Raw genomic sequence first — 15,270 nt, forward strand, 5'->3', positions numbered from 1 at the left:
ATTAGAACTCCGGCCTCTACCAATCCGTGTATTGTGGGCCGTATGCCTTCTCTAGCTTGCACTGACAACGGATACTGTTTCTGGTAGGGCAACCTTGCATTCTCTTTTACCTTAATTTGAGCTAGGTCGGCGGATTTAAGCAACCCTACGTCGGTCGGATGTTTTGTCCATAGCTGTTCTGGAATAGTTTTCAGTATTTCCTCATTGTCCTGATCTTTTGCTGCCTTAACTGCCATTTGTAAACCACTCCGGTCCGTGTTCGTGCATATGCAGACACTAGTGGCCACGGTGGTATCAATTGCTGTTACTGAGATTCGCACAAACTTTCCATCAGGCGACTTGTGCAAGGATGGATTGGTAGTTGGCTTCCACTCTTGTACTTCTTTTGCCTGCCCTATCATTGGCTCTACCTCTTCCCGTTCCAGGCCTTTGGTGACCATGAGTGTGACATGGGGCGCTGTCCCTTCCAGCTGATACCAGTTAGCGATTCTATCTGGGAGCTTTATAATAGCCGCCACTCCCTGTGGGCCGCTTATTATTTCCATGGTTTTAATGTCCATTACTTGTCCCTGTTCCATGTCCTTCCAAAGCTGAGCATATTCCTGGTCTCGTCCACCGTCGTCATTTTTAATAGTGCAATATAAAGGGGCCTCCACTTCGGTGCAATCGGGCCGCATGTACTGTAACCATGGTTTCCATTCTGCGTATCTGTGCCAGAGTTCCGAGTTAGCTGGATCGGACATCTCTAGCCAGTATACCATCCTCACATTACGGGCGGTGCTAGGTGGCTCGTGCAACAGTAAGAATTGTGTGGATATTGATTTGGGGAACGTCACCCAAATCCCAGTCGCTTCGCACTGTATCTGAGCTCCCAACTTACACAGGGCATCACGTCCCAGTAAGTTAACAGGCGCTCCTGGCGAATATAACAGGGGTGCTTGTATTGTCACACCATCCAGCGATAGTTCTTGAGGCTCGGTGAATCGTAAGGTCTGTATTTTTCCTGAGAAGCCCATAGTTTGAATAGCCTTACAGGTGAGGGGGAGCGGTGAACCTTCTTTCCCTATACTTGAATATGTAGCTCCAGTGTCGATCATAAAAGGTGCTTGCAAGGTGTTTCCGATCGTCACTGTAACAGTTGGCTCTTGTTCTGGATGCAGTGTGGTAACGGACTGCATGAGCTCCCCCCCGGGCTTCTCTCGGCCTCCTCAACTCTGGCTGGGTCCCGGCTCCCCATAGGGGCCATACATGGGGCCACCTTGGGGTACTGGGGGTAGCGGTTGGCACCGAGGTGGCATTCCATAGCTCTCCGGTGCTCTCGGTCCAAGCACCTGACCTCTTCTTTCAGCCCTATCCACGCGGTCTCCCCAAGTTGGTCGTGGGACACGTGGACAATTTCTCCTGAAGTGGCTAGGATCACCGCATCCCCAACACCCTTCAGTTGCCATATCTGGCCTTGGCAAAACTCGACCCCGTCCGTATCCTCGTCCCCTCCCCCAGGCAGGTGGCATTCCCGGGTGCATGGGGGCCCTCATATGATATATGTAATCCATCTGGTCGGGGTGCAGCATAGTAGTTATGTGTGGGACTTGCTGTTGTGGGTGGGCCTGGTATCCCTTGGCCAACAGCATAGGGTCAGCCTGTGCTGGGGCTGACGCTTGTGGATGGGGCACCATCACTGCCGCTTGTTTAATGTGCTCCCTCCTCCGTTCCTTCTCTTCCTGTTTAGTCCTGGTCAGTTCGCCGAGCTGTGTTTTATAGAGTTGGCTCATTAGGGTTTCAGTGGCATCTTTAGCTTCTTTTTTCAGCTTCCTGTGTTGCTCCACGTGATGGGTCACATGTGCCAGAAATGAAGCCCATTCCATTGCGTTGAGCCCCACCACTTCCTCTAACTTCTTCTGTACCTCCCCAGGGAGAGCCTTCTTCAATAGCAGTTTGAACAGTCCCACACTTGCCACTGAATCGTCCCATTTGGCACCCGTTTCATCCCTCCATTTATCTTGAAACTTTTGTATGAAGGTTATCACGTTTTCTTCGTCTTTCAGTTTTATATTTTCAAGCTTCCCAGGGTCCATCTTAGCCGGAAACATACTCCTCACAGCATCCCATATTTCTTGTCGGTATAGGCCAAACGGGATGGCATCAGCCTTGGGGTCGTCTATCAAATCCCTGTGTTCTGCCCCATTGAAAATTTCTTCAGCCCGTCCCTTGCCCACTGTTTGGCAGAGAATGGCTTTGATATCACCTATCGCCAGGTGCTGTCCTGATGTTTTTTCCTCAAACTGTGTAATCCATTTCTGCCCCCCTTCACACATGTTGGGTAATCGTTGGATCAGGCCCGTTAGGTCCATGAAACTCCAGGGTGCATAATGTAGGGCTTTTCCTTTAACCATGAGGGGCATCTGAGTAAGGCTGGGCTCCGACTGGGAGCGGGCATGCACCAAGCACGCTGTGACACCAGGTTCGAATCTCACTGGGGGCCTCAGGCTTTCCCTGTTCCGTAGTGTTCTAGCTCATCTAAGCTTCAAATCGTCCAAGTCCTCCTCCTCATTGACGTCTTGTTCAACTTTTCCTTCGTTGTCTGTTTCAGTCCCCTCGCTCTCAGTCCCCACTTGGTCGTCCAGTTCCATGTCTGAACTTACTTGCTTCTTCTTCTGCTGGTGATATATTAGGACTTTTGAGGCCTTACTCAGGCTTTTCACATGTTTTCCTGCTGACTGGTTCAGTGCTCTTCTCGACCTTTGTGATTTTGACTCTCCCAAACGCGGCTTGTGCGCATACTTATTCTTCACAGCAGTCGCCATTTGGAACGCTTGACCTGCGAGATTTTTCAATTCATCCATTTTACCCACGCCGTATGATATCCCGTCCTCTAGCCGTCGAATCCTGCCCTCCAATTCCTTATCCTCCTCGACAGCATATGGGGAGAGCACCACATCCCCCTCTATACGGACCATCCGCCCCACATTGTCTCTCGGCTCACTTTTTTCCTCCTCCTTTGGTATGTGGAGCCCCTCGTGCTCTGTTTCCACCCTCGTGCCCTCTCTCGCTCCGACGACCTTCTTGATTGCCCCTGGTCCCATGCCCCTCCTGCACCTGTATTTCCTCCAGTTCCTTGTCTTTTTGCTTGTGCACCATCGGCCGTGACCCTGGCCTCGGGGTGCTAGTGCTGGGGGGAATCTCCCTGTGCTCCGGCCACCCCGGAGTGCGGGTCCAGTTTTTCATATACTCCTGTAGTTCCCTGTCCCTCTCCTTGTTGCCTACCTGTGGGAGGTCCAGCCGTGGGCTTTCGCTCTCGACCGGGGTTCTATCCTCGTATTCGGCAGCTCCTTCTTCCATTTTGATACGTTCTCCATCCTCCCGCATGCGATGCCTCATTCTTTGGTATCCGGTGAATGTTCCCTGTATGTCCACCTCAGTTTCCTTCCATTCATCTTCTCTGTCTTCCAGGTCTTGCATCATGTAGAGCCCGGCGGGTGGGGCACTTCCAACAGGTCTCACTGGAGGGCGGTACTGAGGATTATATGAGGGCGGGGCCTCGGCCAATTCCTCCTGAATGGCTTCTTTTATCTTTTTTCCTAGGCTTGCTTCCCTTTCTTCTTTCTTCCGTATCACCGCCTCTGCTCGTTCTCTCTGCCGCCTATCCTTCTCCTTCTCTTCTTTCCCTGCCTCCACAAACCAGTCCACTATCTTCTCTGTCTTCACACATTTCTCCCTCACTCTCAAGCCTTTTTTCTGTTCATTCCATACAGCTAATCTCTCTTTCATTATCTGGCATAGCTGTTCATCAAAAGTACCTTCCTCGGGCCATTTCCACTCACCACTTGTCTTCTCACTCCATTTTTTACAATAATGTCTAATGTCCTTCTCATCTGTACAGTGTTTGCTTATCACCCTCTCTATCGGGCTCATCTTTTTCTTACATTCAGCCATAACTCTGGTCATGTCTCACACCTCTCAGCCCTTAAAGTCGGTCGTACACACCCCCTAAATCCACTAAGTTATGCCTCACAGCCAAATGTTTTCCTCCTACCTTGTCCTGTTGTTCCCGCCTGCTTAGCCTATCTCCTACCGATTTATGCCCGCCTTTCCCTTCCGTCCGTACTTGGCCCAGCCTGCCTCCCTAGGGACTCACATACACTCAGAGTACATACATTCAATTTACTTATGATGATTAATTAATTAAGTTAAATGATTCAATTACTCTTATAAGTTTTAAGTTTAACTTTAGGTAATTCACACAGCCTCACACAACAGACAATTCTTACATGTTTACAATATTCTTAGACATAATATTTACCTATTCAACATTACCCAATTTTGGGTAATTAAACAAAAATTAAATTGTATTATTATTTGTCATTTAACTGAACAACACCTTCATAATTTATGGAATATAAATGAAAAGGTCCCAATGGACTGACTCCCTGATTTCTCAACAATTTTGTTATATATTACTGGTCTGGAAGTTCTTATTCACCCAATGGGCAGTCTGACAGATGCCTAAAATATTTAAAAAAATAAATAAATAAATAAATGTTTTTTTTTTGTTTGTTTGTTTACAATTCTTGCATGCTCCTCCAGTTTTTAAAACAGCAGTTATTGATACCAATAACGTTATAATACACACAGTCACACCTGACTCACAGAAAGTCCATATCAGATTCAAAACATTAAAACAAATTTAAAAACAAAAATCTCACACTGTTCTATATTAGTCAGCTCAATCTGAAGTGCGCACACACACACATTTTTCTTCTTTTCCTTTTTTCCTTTCCACACAGAAGACAGGCCTGCTTGCGCAGATAAGAACAGATAGGAACACACACATACACCCCTTTCTATCAACAACATCGGCACACTCATATACACATTGTGTCACACACTCTCTTACACATATTTAGTTATTACATACACACCATTGTGGTCTCAGAATATAAAACGCCTTCACACCAGCTCCGTATGTATGAAGCTTACAGTCACATAAATTAAATACAACTTTTTCAAAAAAATTATTATTATTATTCTCCCTTTTTTTTTTTCCCCTTTTTTCTTTTTCCCTAAATCTTATCAAGCGTCAAATGTATGGAGCTCTTGTTCAGAGCACTAATAAATACTTTTTCCCTGTCTCCAAAACTTACACGCTCTCACACCACACTCATATTCTAAGCACATATATTTTAAGCACACACATTTGTTAGTACATATTCCATTCATACACCGGGCATGCTGTATTGCACGACCCGGACCTGGGCCCAGGATTTATTCCCCTCTCTATCCAGCCCTGGAATCTAATCTATCTATCTTTTATCTAATCCTTTTCCAGCGGTATTAGGGGTCCCCACCAATGCAGCCGCCACTAGACTGCTAGTCTAGTCTAGTAGCCGGTATCTGGGGTCTGAGGCCTCATTTTCCACCTGCTTTCTATCCAGCCCTGGAGTACTTCTCTATTTCTCTACTCTTTTTTTCTACCTTTTTTTCCCCTTCCTCCAGCGGTATTGCAGGACTTTCACTCACACAACACATATACCATTTCTTTATTACAATTATAAAAAGTACATTCTACAATCTACACTTCTCTTACCTCTTCTCACTCACTCCAGGTTCTTTTGGAGACCCACTTAGTCTTTCTTCCCACCCCGGGGCTTCTCAGTCGTAGCAACAGACCTCTAAAACAGAGCTTCGAAATAACAGGCGTCTGCAATGCCTTTTCCTATACGGCCTGTCTGTTGCTTAGAGAGCGAAGTCCCACGGGAGAGATTCCAGACATATAGATCTTAGCCCAGTCCCATCTGGGGTGCCAAATGTTGGCTCGAATTTAGCCTATTACCCAAAAACATTTAAAATTCAACTTAGAAGCCAATACTCACATCTACCTCTGAGACCAGTTGGAGATAGAAAAAATACACCAGCCGTGAGTGAGAAGAAGCAAGGGTCCAGCTTTATTGTTTCATTCCACCACACGAGATCCACACCGATGAGAATTCTCAGAAGTGATCCCCATATCCTGAGCTTAAGCTCCAGTATTTATACTGTATTTACACACTAGATAACCCATAGGTTTCCAGAAAAGGCCTATTTCACTTACCCATAGAATTGAAACCAGGGGTTTTAATTTACACATAAAATCAGAACCCAGGCATTTCCAACAACCCAGGAAACAAAAACCCAGAGTTTCTAGTTACCTAGGTTGTCAAAAACCAGGATTCTCATTTACCTAGGTTGTCAAAAATCAGGATTCTCATTTACCTAGGTTGTCAAAAACCAGGATTCTCAATTCCCTAGGTTAAAAAAATGACGTAAGCAAGACGACTAAACAACCGGGAGGGACCTTGGTCTTATCGTTATCTCGAGGGGGGGGGCAGCCACCCTTATAACTGGCTTTCTTCATGGTTCTCTAAAAATTAAGGCTTTCCTTGCGAGACGAGAATCTTCACCATCTGAATCATGAGTAAGTTATATTTTCCTTTTTTTTCCTGTATTTCTCGTTTATAATTTATTTTCATATTTGCACTATATTTCTTAGTTTATATATATTTATACTACTTGAAAAGCGGTTTACTGTACTTCCAACTTCTTAATATCATTACAGTTCTACTGTCCTGCATATCCTACTATTCTGTTTTTTATAGAGTTTCTCTATTACTATAAGATATTATTAAAGTTATTCATGTGTGTTTATGTATGTTGTGTCTACTTGCCCGCCCTTGACTGCACGAGTGTGTGTGTGTGTGTTTTTAGCACTCCTCAGCTCGTACACTTCTTTTTGACTTTTTTTGACTATTACTGCTCTTAAATTGCTCGTAATTCCAATCTGTCAATGTCCGCCTAATCCCGCTTCTATGTGTCTAGGTGCCCGTTTTTCCTTCTTCTCCCTTATGTTTATTTTATGACATTTTTTATCCACAACACCGCTTGGCTATGCAGTTGGTGAGCCAACAACCGACCGACCTTATCCCCATATTCATAATAATTGCCACGCATATGTAACAAAAGCCTCTCCGCCTCACATGTCGATAACAAATTGAACTCCGCCTGCAAATTAAGCCTTTGTTTATGCAGCTCAGGGGTCAGGTTGAGAGCATATTGGTCATCAATGGCTCAAATATTATCAGATATCTCTTTTTTCTTATCCTTGCGTTGCTTATTGGCATGAGCAGAATAAGAGATTATCTGTCCCCTTAAGAAGGCCTTTAGAGTTTCCCAAAGTAAAGCGTAAAAGATTGAATCAGTTTGATTAGTAAGAAGAAAATCATCTATCGAAGTTGAGATATACTTGCAAAATGCTGAATCGGATAAAAGTAAAGAATTAAGCCTCCATGGTGGACGAAAAGCATGATGTGAAGGTAGAAGAATGTCAAGACTTAAAGCAGCGTGGTGTGAAATAACAATTGGTAGATATTCAGAGTTTACAACAGGAGAAATTAAAGAGTTATTAATAAAAAGTAATCAGTGCTAGAAAAAGATTTACATACATGAGAAAAAAAAGAATATTTTCTCACTGCGGGGTTAAAATACCTCCACGGATCAATGTAACCATACTGAACCATAAACTCAGAGAACACCTTTGCCATTGCAGAGGGAGCCTTTGCAACAGCACTAGATTTGTCCAAAATTGGGTCAATAACACAATTTAAATCTCCCCCAAATATCAAGAGATGTGTGTTCAAAGCAGGAATTTTTGACAACAAATTCTGAGCAAAAGGAGGATTATCAAAATTCGGGGCATATACATTCACCAAAACATCGGGGTTACGCATGCAACCATGTTCCCTGAGAAGGGAACTTCGACGTTGCATTTTGCATAACAGTATGGGAGCGCCTTGCGCGCATGACCGGTATCTGAAGCTTGTATAAAATCATGCCTCGACTTATAGGCCTGCCATGATCAGGTGATGTCGCAATTAATCGCATCGCATGATATATATATGGCACCTGTGAACCACGCCGCCAGCCTGTATTATCTGAAGCGAAGACGCAATTCACAGGCCTGCCCTGGTATGACAATGCTATGCAACATTTCGTTCCCTTCTCAGGGAATAGGGGCATAACCCCGACGTTCCCTTTGAAAGGGAACTTCGACACTGCATTTAGCATAACAGTATGGGAACAGGAATACCCACTCCATCATACCGAGGGTACGGCCTGTTCAAAAATACCCAAGCCCGAGGGTCACTGCAAGACACTTGAGCCCGGGGTGGAATGAATATCCAGGCTGTAATAATGAATGAATGTGTGTGGCGTAGACAACCCTGCAGCCGCACAAACATCCTGCAAGGATACCCCTTTGTACAAAGCCTTTGAGGAGGCGACTGCCCTAGTGGAATGAGCTCTTATGCCCAGAGGCGTGGCGAGACCACGCGCTCGTAAGCCATAGAAATTGCTTCCACTATCCAGTTAGAGATCCGTTGCTTTGACACAGCATCACCTTTACTGTCGCCACCAAAGCAGACCAGCAGCTGCTCCGACTTATGCCACTGGCCGGAGCGGTGGACGTAAGTTCAGAGAGCCCTTACTGCACACAGCAGGTGCATCCTCTCTTGTTCCAGTGTGAGGAACGGAGGAGGGAAGAAGGCCTGCAACACCACAGGGTGGGCAGCTGATGTAGGCACTTTAGGAATATAATCCGGCCTAGGGTACTGGAAGGCCTTGGCTAGTCCAGGGGAAAAGTCAAGGCAGGAGGGGGCAACCGAGAGAGCTTGTAAATCTCCCACTCTCTTGAAAGATGTCAGGGCCAGTAGAAGAGCTACCTTTAGAGTCAGAAGCTTCTCAGAGGCTGACTCTAAGGGCTCAAATGGGGCCCCTGACAGACCTTCCAAGACCACAGAAAGGTCCCAGGAAGGTATTCGTGGCCTGCAGATGGGCCTCAGCCATCTGACACCACGCATGAACCTCGAAGTGAGACGATGTTGCCCCACAGAGGCTCCATCAACAGGGGTGTGGCTGGCCGAAATGGCGGCCACGTAAACCCTGATTGTAGAAGGAGCCAACCCTGCTGAGAAACATTCTTGTAAGAACTCCAGGACTGTAGCTATTGCACAGTTCACTGGGTCTAGCTGACGTTCCTCACACCACAAGACAAAAAGCCACCACTTGAGTGCATACAATTTCCTTGTGGATGGTGCTCTTAACATGGTCTCTACAACCTCAGTTGTGAGACCAGAATCTATGAGCTGGTGCCCCTCAGGGGCCAGACCCACAGTTTCCATTGTTCTGGCCGAGGGTGATAAATCAGCCCTCCCGCTTGAGACAGTAGGTCCCTGCGGATGGGAATCTCCCAAGGAGTGCCATCGAGCAGGGACATTATCTCCGAGAACCATATTCGATAATATAGCCAATAAGGTGCTACTAGCAGCAGACGTAGACGGTCTTGGCGAACTCTCTCTAGAACTTGTGGGAGCAGAGCGATCAGGGGAAGGCATATAGACGTGACTTCGGCCACGTGTGCACCATGGCGTCCAGCCCCAGTGGTGCAGGAGGAGTGAGGGCAAACCACAGAGGGCAGTGTGTTGTCTCCTTGGAGGAGAACACATCCACTTCCGCTTGTCCGAACCTCTGCCATATGGACTCCACCACGTGTGGATGGAGCCTCCAACTCCCGGGCCTCGGCCCCTGCCTCGACAGGATGTCTGCCCCTACATTCCGGCTGCCTGGAATGTACATTGCACTCACTGGCAAGAGCTTTCCCTCTGCCTAGAGAAGGATTAGTTGCGCCTGCCTGAACAGGGGGCGTGAACGTAACCCTCCCTGGTGGTTGATATATGAGACCACAGCTGTGTTGTCTGACACAACTAGCATATTGTGACCTCTCAACTGAGGAAGAAAGAACTTCAGTGTTAGCAATACGGCCCGCATCTCTAGGCGATTTATATGCCACTCCAGATGAGGGCCGCTCCAAAGACCGTGAGCTGGACAGCCATTTAAGACTGCACCCCAGCTCGTGAGGGACGCGTCTGTCATTACCGTCTTGTGGTAAGGGGACGCCCCTAGAGTGTGACATGAGGCTAGGAACTACGGACACCTCCAAATACTCAGAGCACGTAGGCATCGCCGCGTGACACTGAATACTCTCAGAGGTTTCATCCCCGACTTTTCAGCCACCACTGAAATGGTCTCATGTGCAATAGGCCCAACGGTATGACGTTGGCTGCTGCTGCCATAAGGCCCAACAGCCTCTCGTAAAGGCTGGAGGGGATGCCCAGACCTAGCTTTATCTTGCTCAAAGTCGATAGGATTGATTGTACGTGTGTTGGGGATAGAAACACCCTCATTGTAGTAGAATCCCATATAACCCCTAGAAAAGTTGTCCTCTGCCCTGGAGAAAGCATACTTTTCTTGAGGTTCAACCTGAGCCCCAAGCTCCTCATGTGGGCAAGAACAACATCTCAATGTTGAACCGCCTGTTCCCTGGATCGTGCTAGAATTAATCAGTCGTCCAGGTAGTTCAGTACATGGATTCCCCGGAGTTGCAAGGGAGCCAGAGCAGCATGCAGGCACTTTGTGAAGGTGCGAGGGGATAAAGCTAGCCCAAAGGGAAGAACCCGAAATTGGTATGTGTTTTCACCAAACGCAAACTTCAGGAACTTCCTGTGACTGGGCCATATTCCTATGTAGAAATATGCATCTTTCAGATCTATCGACACAAACCAGTCCTCGGACTGAATCTGTGGCACGATAGGTTTGAGCGTCAGCATCTTGAACCTGTATGTCCGAAGAGGACAGTTCAGATGACGCAGATCTAAAATTGGCCGCATACTCCCTTCTTTTTTGCGGAAGCAGGAAATAATGGCTGTAAAAACCTCCCTCCCTTAAGGAACGGGGTACATGTTCTGTGGCCCCTTTGTCCAAAAGGGAACTTATTTCCTGCGCTAACATTGGGCTCTGCTCTGTGCTGACAACTGTGGTGAGCACACCTCTGAACCGGGGGGGTCGAGCACTGAACTGGACCCGGTAACCCTTTTCTATGGTAGACATAACCCATGGGGACACATTTGGCAGTAGTTTCCACACTGCCAAATGGTCTTTCAGTGATGTTAGCTTTTCCACATTTCGTTGGAGGGAAAGCATCAGATTTCCGTCGCCCTGTGACAGCTTGCTGACCAGAGAAGACTGAAAACATGGGATGGCCTTGGCCAGGACAGGCCCTAGAGTAGCACTGGGGGCTAGTTGCCCTAGCAGCCTCATGTCCCCTGATACGTCCCTCCATGGCTCATCAGGACTGTTCCTTCCTTGCCTGCTTTGCTTTTATGTTCATTCTTAGATCAGGCCTCTTAGCAGGCTGTGGCTGTGGCCACCCAGTCCCCCTGGCTTTCTGCGGGTGAGGCAGGCCGCCACACTCGTCTTCTGTGTCTCCCTGGCACCAGCGCTGGCCCGGGATCCACTCATGGAGGCCCGTGCAAACTCGACACGACGGGGAAGGAACTGGCTGAATGCCGCCGTTTGCCTCACGAAACCTGTCGGCAATGACATTGACCGCACCACCAAACAGGCTGGAAGGTTTAACAGGGGCGTTCAGCAAGGAGACCTTATCTTTGTCCCCCATCTCTGAGAGGTTCAGCCATAGGTGCCTCTCTGCCACAACCAGGCTACCCATTGAACGGCCGATATGGCGGCCCGTTTGTTTGGTCGCCCAGAGAGATAAATCTGTGGCGCGGCACAGCTCTGCCACTGCCTCGGGCCCAATTCCCTCACCAGTATCTAGCTCACTCAGCAGGTCTGCTTGGTAGGCCTGCAACACTGACATTGTATGCAGGGACCCATAAGCAAGACCCGCTGCCGCATAGGCTTTGCCCACCAACGCCGAAGTGGCTTTACATGGCTTCGAAGGTAAAGTTGGCCTCACTAAATTACTTGCCATTGATGGAGAGAGGTGGCTCGCAAGCACCTCCTCCACCTTTGGCATCGCTACATAGCCGTGCTGCTCACTCCCCATGATGGCTGAGTAATAAGACGTTGCGGGGTTATAAACATGGCTAGTGTTTGGCTTTCTCCAGAAGTGTGATATCCCTTCATGCACTTCTGGGAAAAAGGGGAGTTTTCTGTGGTGTGAGGGAGTTTTATATTTATTTTCACTGGAGAGGAAACGATCATCCAGCCTGCTACGAGCCACTTCCTCTTCCCCGGGCCAGCCTATATTCAACTTTTGAACTGCCCTAGTGATTACCTCAAGCAGCTCTTTATATGCTTGAGAGCCGCTGTCGCTTTTTGGTGCAATAGCACCCTCTACCGACTCCTCGGAGTCAGAGAGGGTGTTTTGGCTTTCCATAGGGGAAGGAGGAGTCGCGACACGAGCTCTAAGGTCAGGCGGAGAGCCGGACCCTTAAGACAGAGCAAGAGACAGAGCAGCGCTCGTCTCCGACTCTTCTTCCAAATCCATACAAGAACCCCAGGACCTGAGCCGGCTGGCTGCCTCGGCAGCGGCTCTGAAACCCAACTCCCTTCAGACGAGAAGAGAGCGAGCCGAGAGTGTAGTTGCCTAATCGTGAAACGTTCACAATGCTGACAGTCAGACCCCTCGAGGGCTGCTGTAGCATGCTCTACGCCCAAACACTTCACGCAGAAAGTGTGTCCCGCTCCTCCCGTGATGAACCGGGAGCAAGGCGTAACACACTTCCTAAATCCCTCTCGCTCATTCTTTCACTCTCTTTTCTTTTCTTTTTCTAAAAAAGGGATAGAAAAGTTGAGAGATATTGAGAAATATAGAGTAGAAATTAAGTGTTTCTTTTTCTTTTGTCGCACAAACAACAGACATGCAGTCTCGCTGAAGATAATTAGGCTGGCGGCATGGTTCACAGGTTCCGTATATATATCATACGACACGCTTAATTGCCACGTCATCTGATCATGGCAGGCCTATAAATGCAACGTCGAAGTTCCCTTTGAAAGGGAACTACTGGCATCTGTGAAATTTTCCCTTCCACAATCACAAATCTACCATTTACATCGGAAATAACTTTATCAAAAGAAAAGGGCACAGTCTTACTTATCAGAATAGAAACTCCCCTGGACCTGGAATCAAATTTGGAGTGGAACATATGCAATGTCCAGCGAGCTTGGAGTCTGCGTTGATCCCTGAGACTGAGATGTGTTTCCTGAAGAAATGCAACGTCAGGTTTTTGTAGTTTTAAATGTGTCAGAATCTTGGATCTTTTAATAGGACCATTCAGACCTTTCACATTCCAACTTAGGAATCTGATTGAACTTCGGGTATTTTCCATAAATTTAGATTAATATAGAATGGAGTACAGAGAGGTTGATATCAGTAGGAAAGGGGAAAAATGAAAAAAAGGGAAAAAAAAACAACAAGCAAAAAAAACCCCCAACAAAACAGCATCCCTCCCCGCCTGGAAACTTATATAGTTGCCCACACCAGCGTAGTTTTACAGTCACATTACAGGTATTAATAAGTTGGTTAACTGTCATGTAGGCAGATTAAGATGGAGGAAACCGTTCATTAAACCATAGTTGTGCTTTTTGGGGACAGTCGAATTGCAGCCTCTCATCACCAGGGTCTATCCGAAGGCGAGCAGGGTATCTGAGAGAAAACCGCAAATTTCTCTCACGCAAGCTGTTTCTTACCGCAGCAAAGGCCGCCCTCTTCTTAGCGATACTAGAGTTGAAGTCAGGAAAGATGAAGACCTTACGGCCCTGATGGAAAAGTTGATTCCAGTTCCAAAACAACTTTTTCTCTGTCATGAAAGTAGTGAAATCTCACAGTCATCACTCTGGGCCTCTGATTCTCTCACTCCTCCGAGGGCATGGGGCCAATATGGTGCACTCTATCCAGCAATGGAGCGGTTGGGAAGATTTCCGAGCTGAGGACATCCTGGAAAAATTTTGACATAAACGTTACCGGATCACTCCCTTCTTCTCGTTCCGGAATAACAACAACCCGGAGATTGCAGTGCCTTGAGCGGGACTCCAGGTCGCCCATTTTATCGGTGAGTTGTTTGTTAGCCGAAGTTAGCTTTAGCACCGTCTGTTCCAGTGCTACAATGCGGTCACTGTAATCGTTCAGGTGCTAGTCAACCTCATCAATACGGTGTCCTTGTGATTCAATGCCCGATTTAAAACTCTCAAAAGAGGCAACAACTGGGGCCAAAGCTGAGTCAATAGCTGCTTTCACCTGTACTGCGATGGTAGATGTTAGCTCCGTGATTAAAGTGGTGCGGAGATTTTCCAGGTCCAGCAGTAGCTTGTCGCCATGACTCGTCATGCTCAGTGAAGATTTAGGTTTCGGTAGTCTTTCAGAAGCCATAACTCCTTTCTGGTTATAATTGTAAATGAACGCACCAAATGTCTTAGAAAAGATTCAGGTTGCTGATTGGGCATCAGAGAGCTCTTTCCATAATTCACTGTAAGCCCTAGCTTGGTAACATGGGAGACCAGCAATGCTGATTCTCTGAGGGCATCTACCCTTGACTGGGAACAGATCAACCAGTCTTCCAGGTACGGGAAAATTCGCATCCCCCTGGCCTGTAATGGAGACAGTGCGGAACAGGAAGGCGGAGCGATGTCCTCAGTGGAGCAAGAAGGCGGAGCGACGTCCTCGGTGGATCAGGGAAATGGAGCGATGTCCTCAGCGGAGCATGGAAAAAGAGCGACATCCTCAGCAGAGCAGGGAAACAGAGCAACGTCCTCAGCAGAGCAGGGAAAAAGAGCGAAGTCCTCGGTGGAGCAGGGAAACAGAGCGACGTCCTTGGCGGAGCACGGAAACAGAGCAACGTACTCGACAGTGCAGGAAAGCAGAGGGACGTCCTCAGTGGAGCAAGAATGCAGAGTGACATCCTCAGCGGAGCAGGAATGCAGAGTGACGTCCACATCGGAGCAGGAACACAGAGCAATGTTCTCAGTGGAGCCTGCCAGCTGAACTTGGTAGGCTGTGTCAGCGGATTCGGGCGTGAGCGTAACTTGGTTGATCATGTCAGCAGACTTGGACATGTGCAAAGCTTGATTGTCTGTTTCAGCAAACTCGGGTGTGAGCAGAACTTGGTTAAACATATTTACTGACTCTGGCATGAGCATAGCTTGGTTGGTCAGGTCAGCAGACGTAGACATGAGCAGAGCTTGGTTGTGTGTTTCAGCAGACACTTGGTTGGTCATGTCATCAGACTTGGACTTGAGCAGAGCTTGGTTGTCCGTGTCAACAGACACTTGGTTGGTCAGGTCAGCAGACTTGGATGTGAGCAGAGCTTGGCTGTCCGTGTCAACAAACACCGGGGACAATAACTGGGCATTACAGTGGACCTCTGGAGCTGACACCCCCTCGTG

At 47.6% G+C, this 15,270-nt stretch overlaps 1 protein-coding gene across 1 annotated transcript; it reads right to left on the reverse strand.

The window, feature by feature from the left end:
- Window positions 1–9,178: 9,178 nt before the first annotated feature.
- On the reverse strand, window positions 9,179–14,215 carry LOC128634036 (uncharacterized; the record flags this gene model as incomplete). Its single annotated transcript, XM_053683820.1, is given in 8 exon segments — window positions 9,179–9,411; window positions 9,414–10,088; window positions 10,091–10,214; window positions 10,407–10,764; window positions 10,766–10,990; window positions 11,295–11,489; window positions 13,746–13,825; window positions 14,030–14,215. Coding segments are annotated over 8 exon segments (2,076 nt in total), but the record flags the coding sequence as incomplete, so codon positions are not given.
- Window positions 14,216–15,270: the final 1,055 nt, after the last annotated feature.

This window comes from Ictalurus punctatus, chromosome 11 (genome assembly GCF_001660625.3).
Source record: "Ictalurus punctatus breed USDA103 chromosome 11, Coco_2.0, whole genome shotgun sequence".
NCBI lineage: Eukaryota > Metazoa > Chordata > Actinopteri > Siluriformes > Ictaluridae > Ictalurus > Ictalurus punctatus.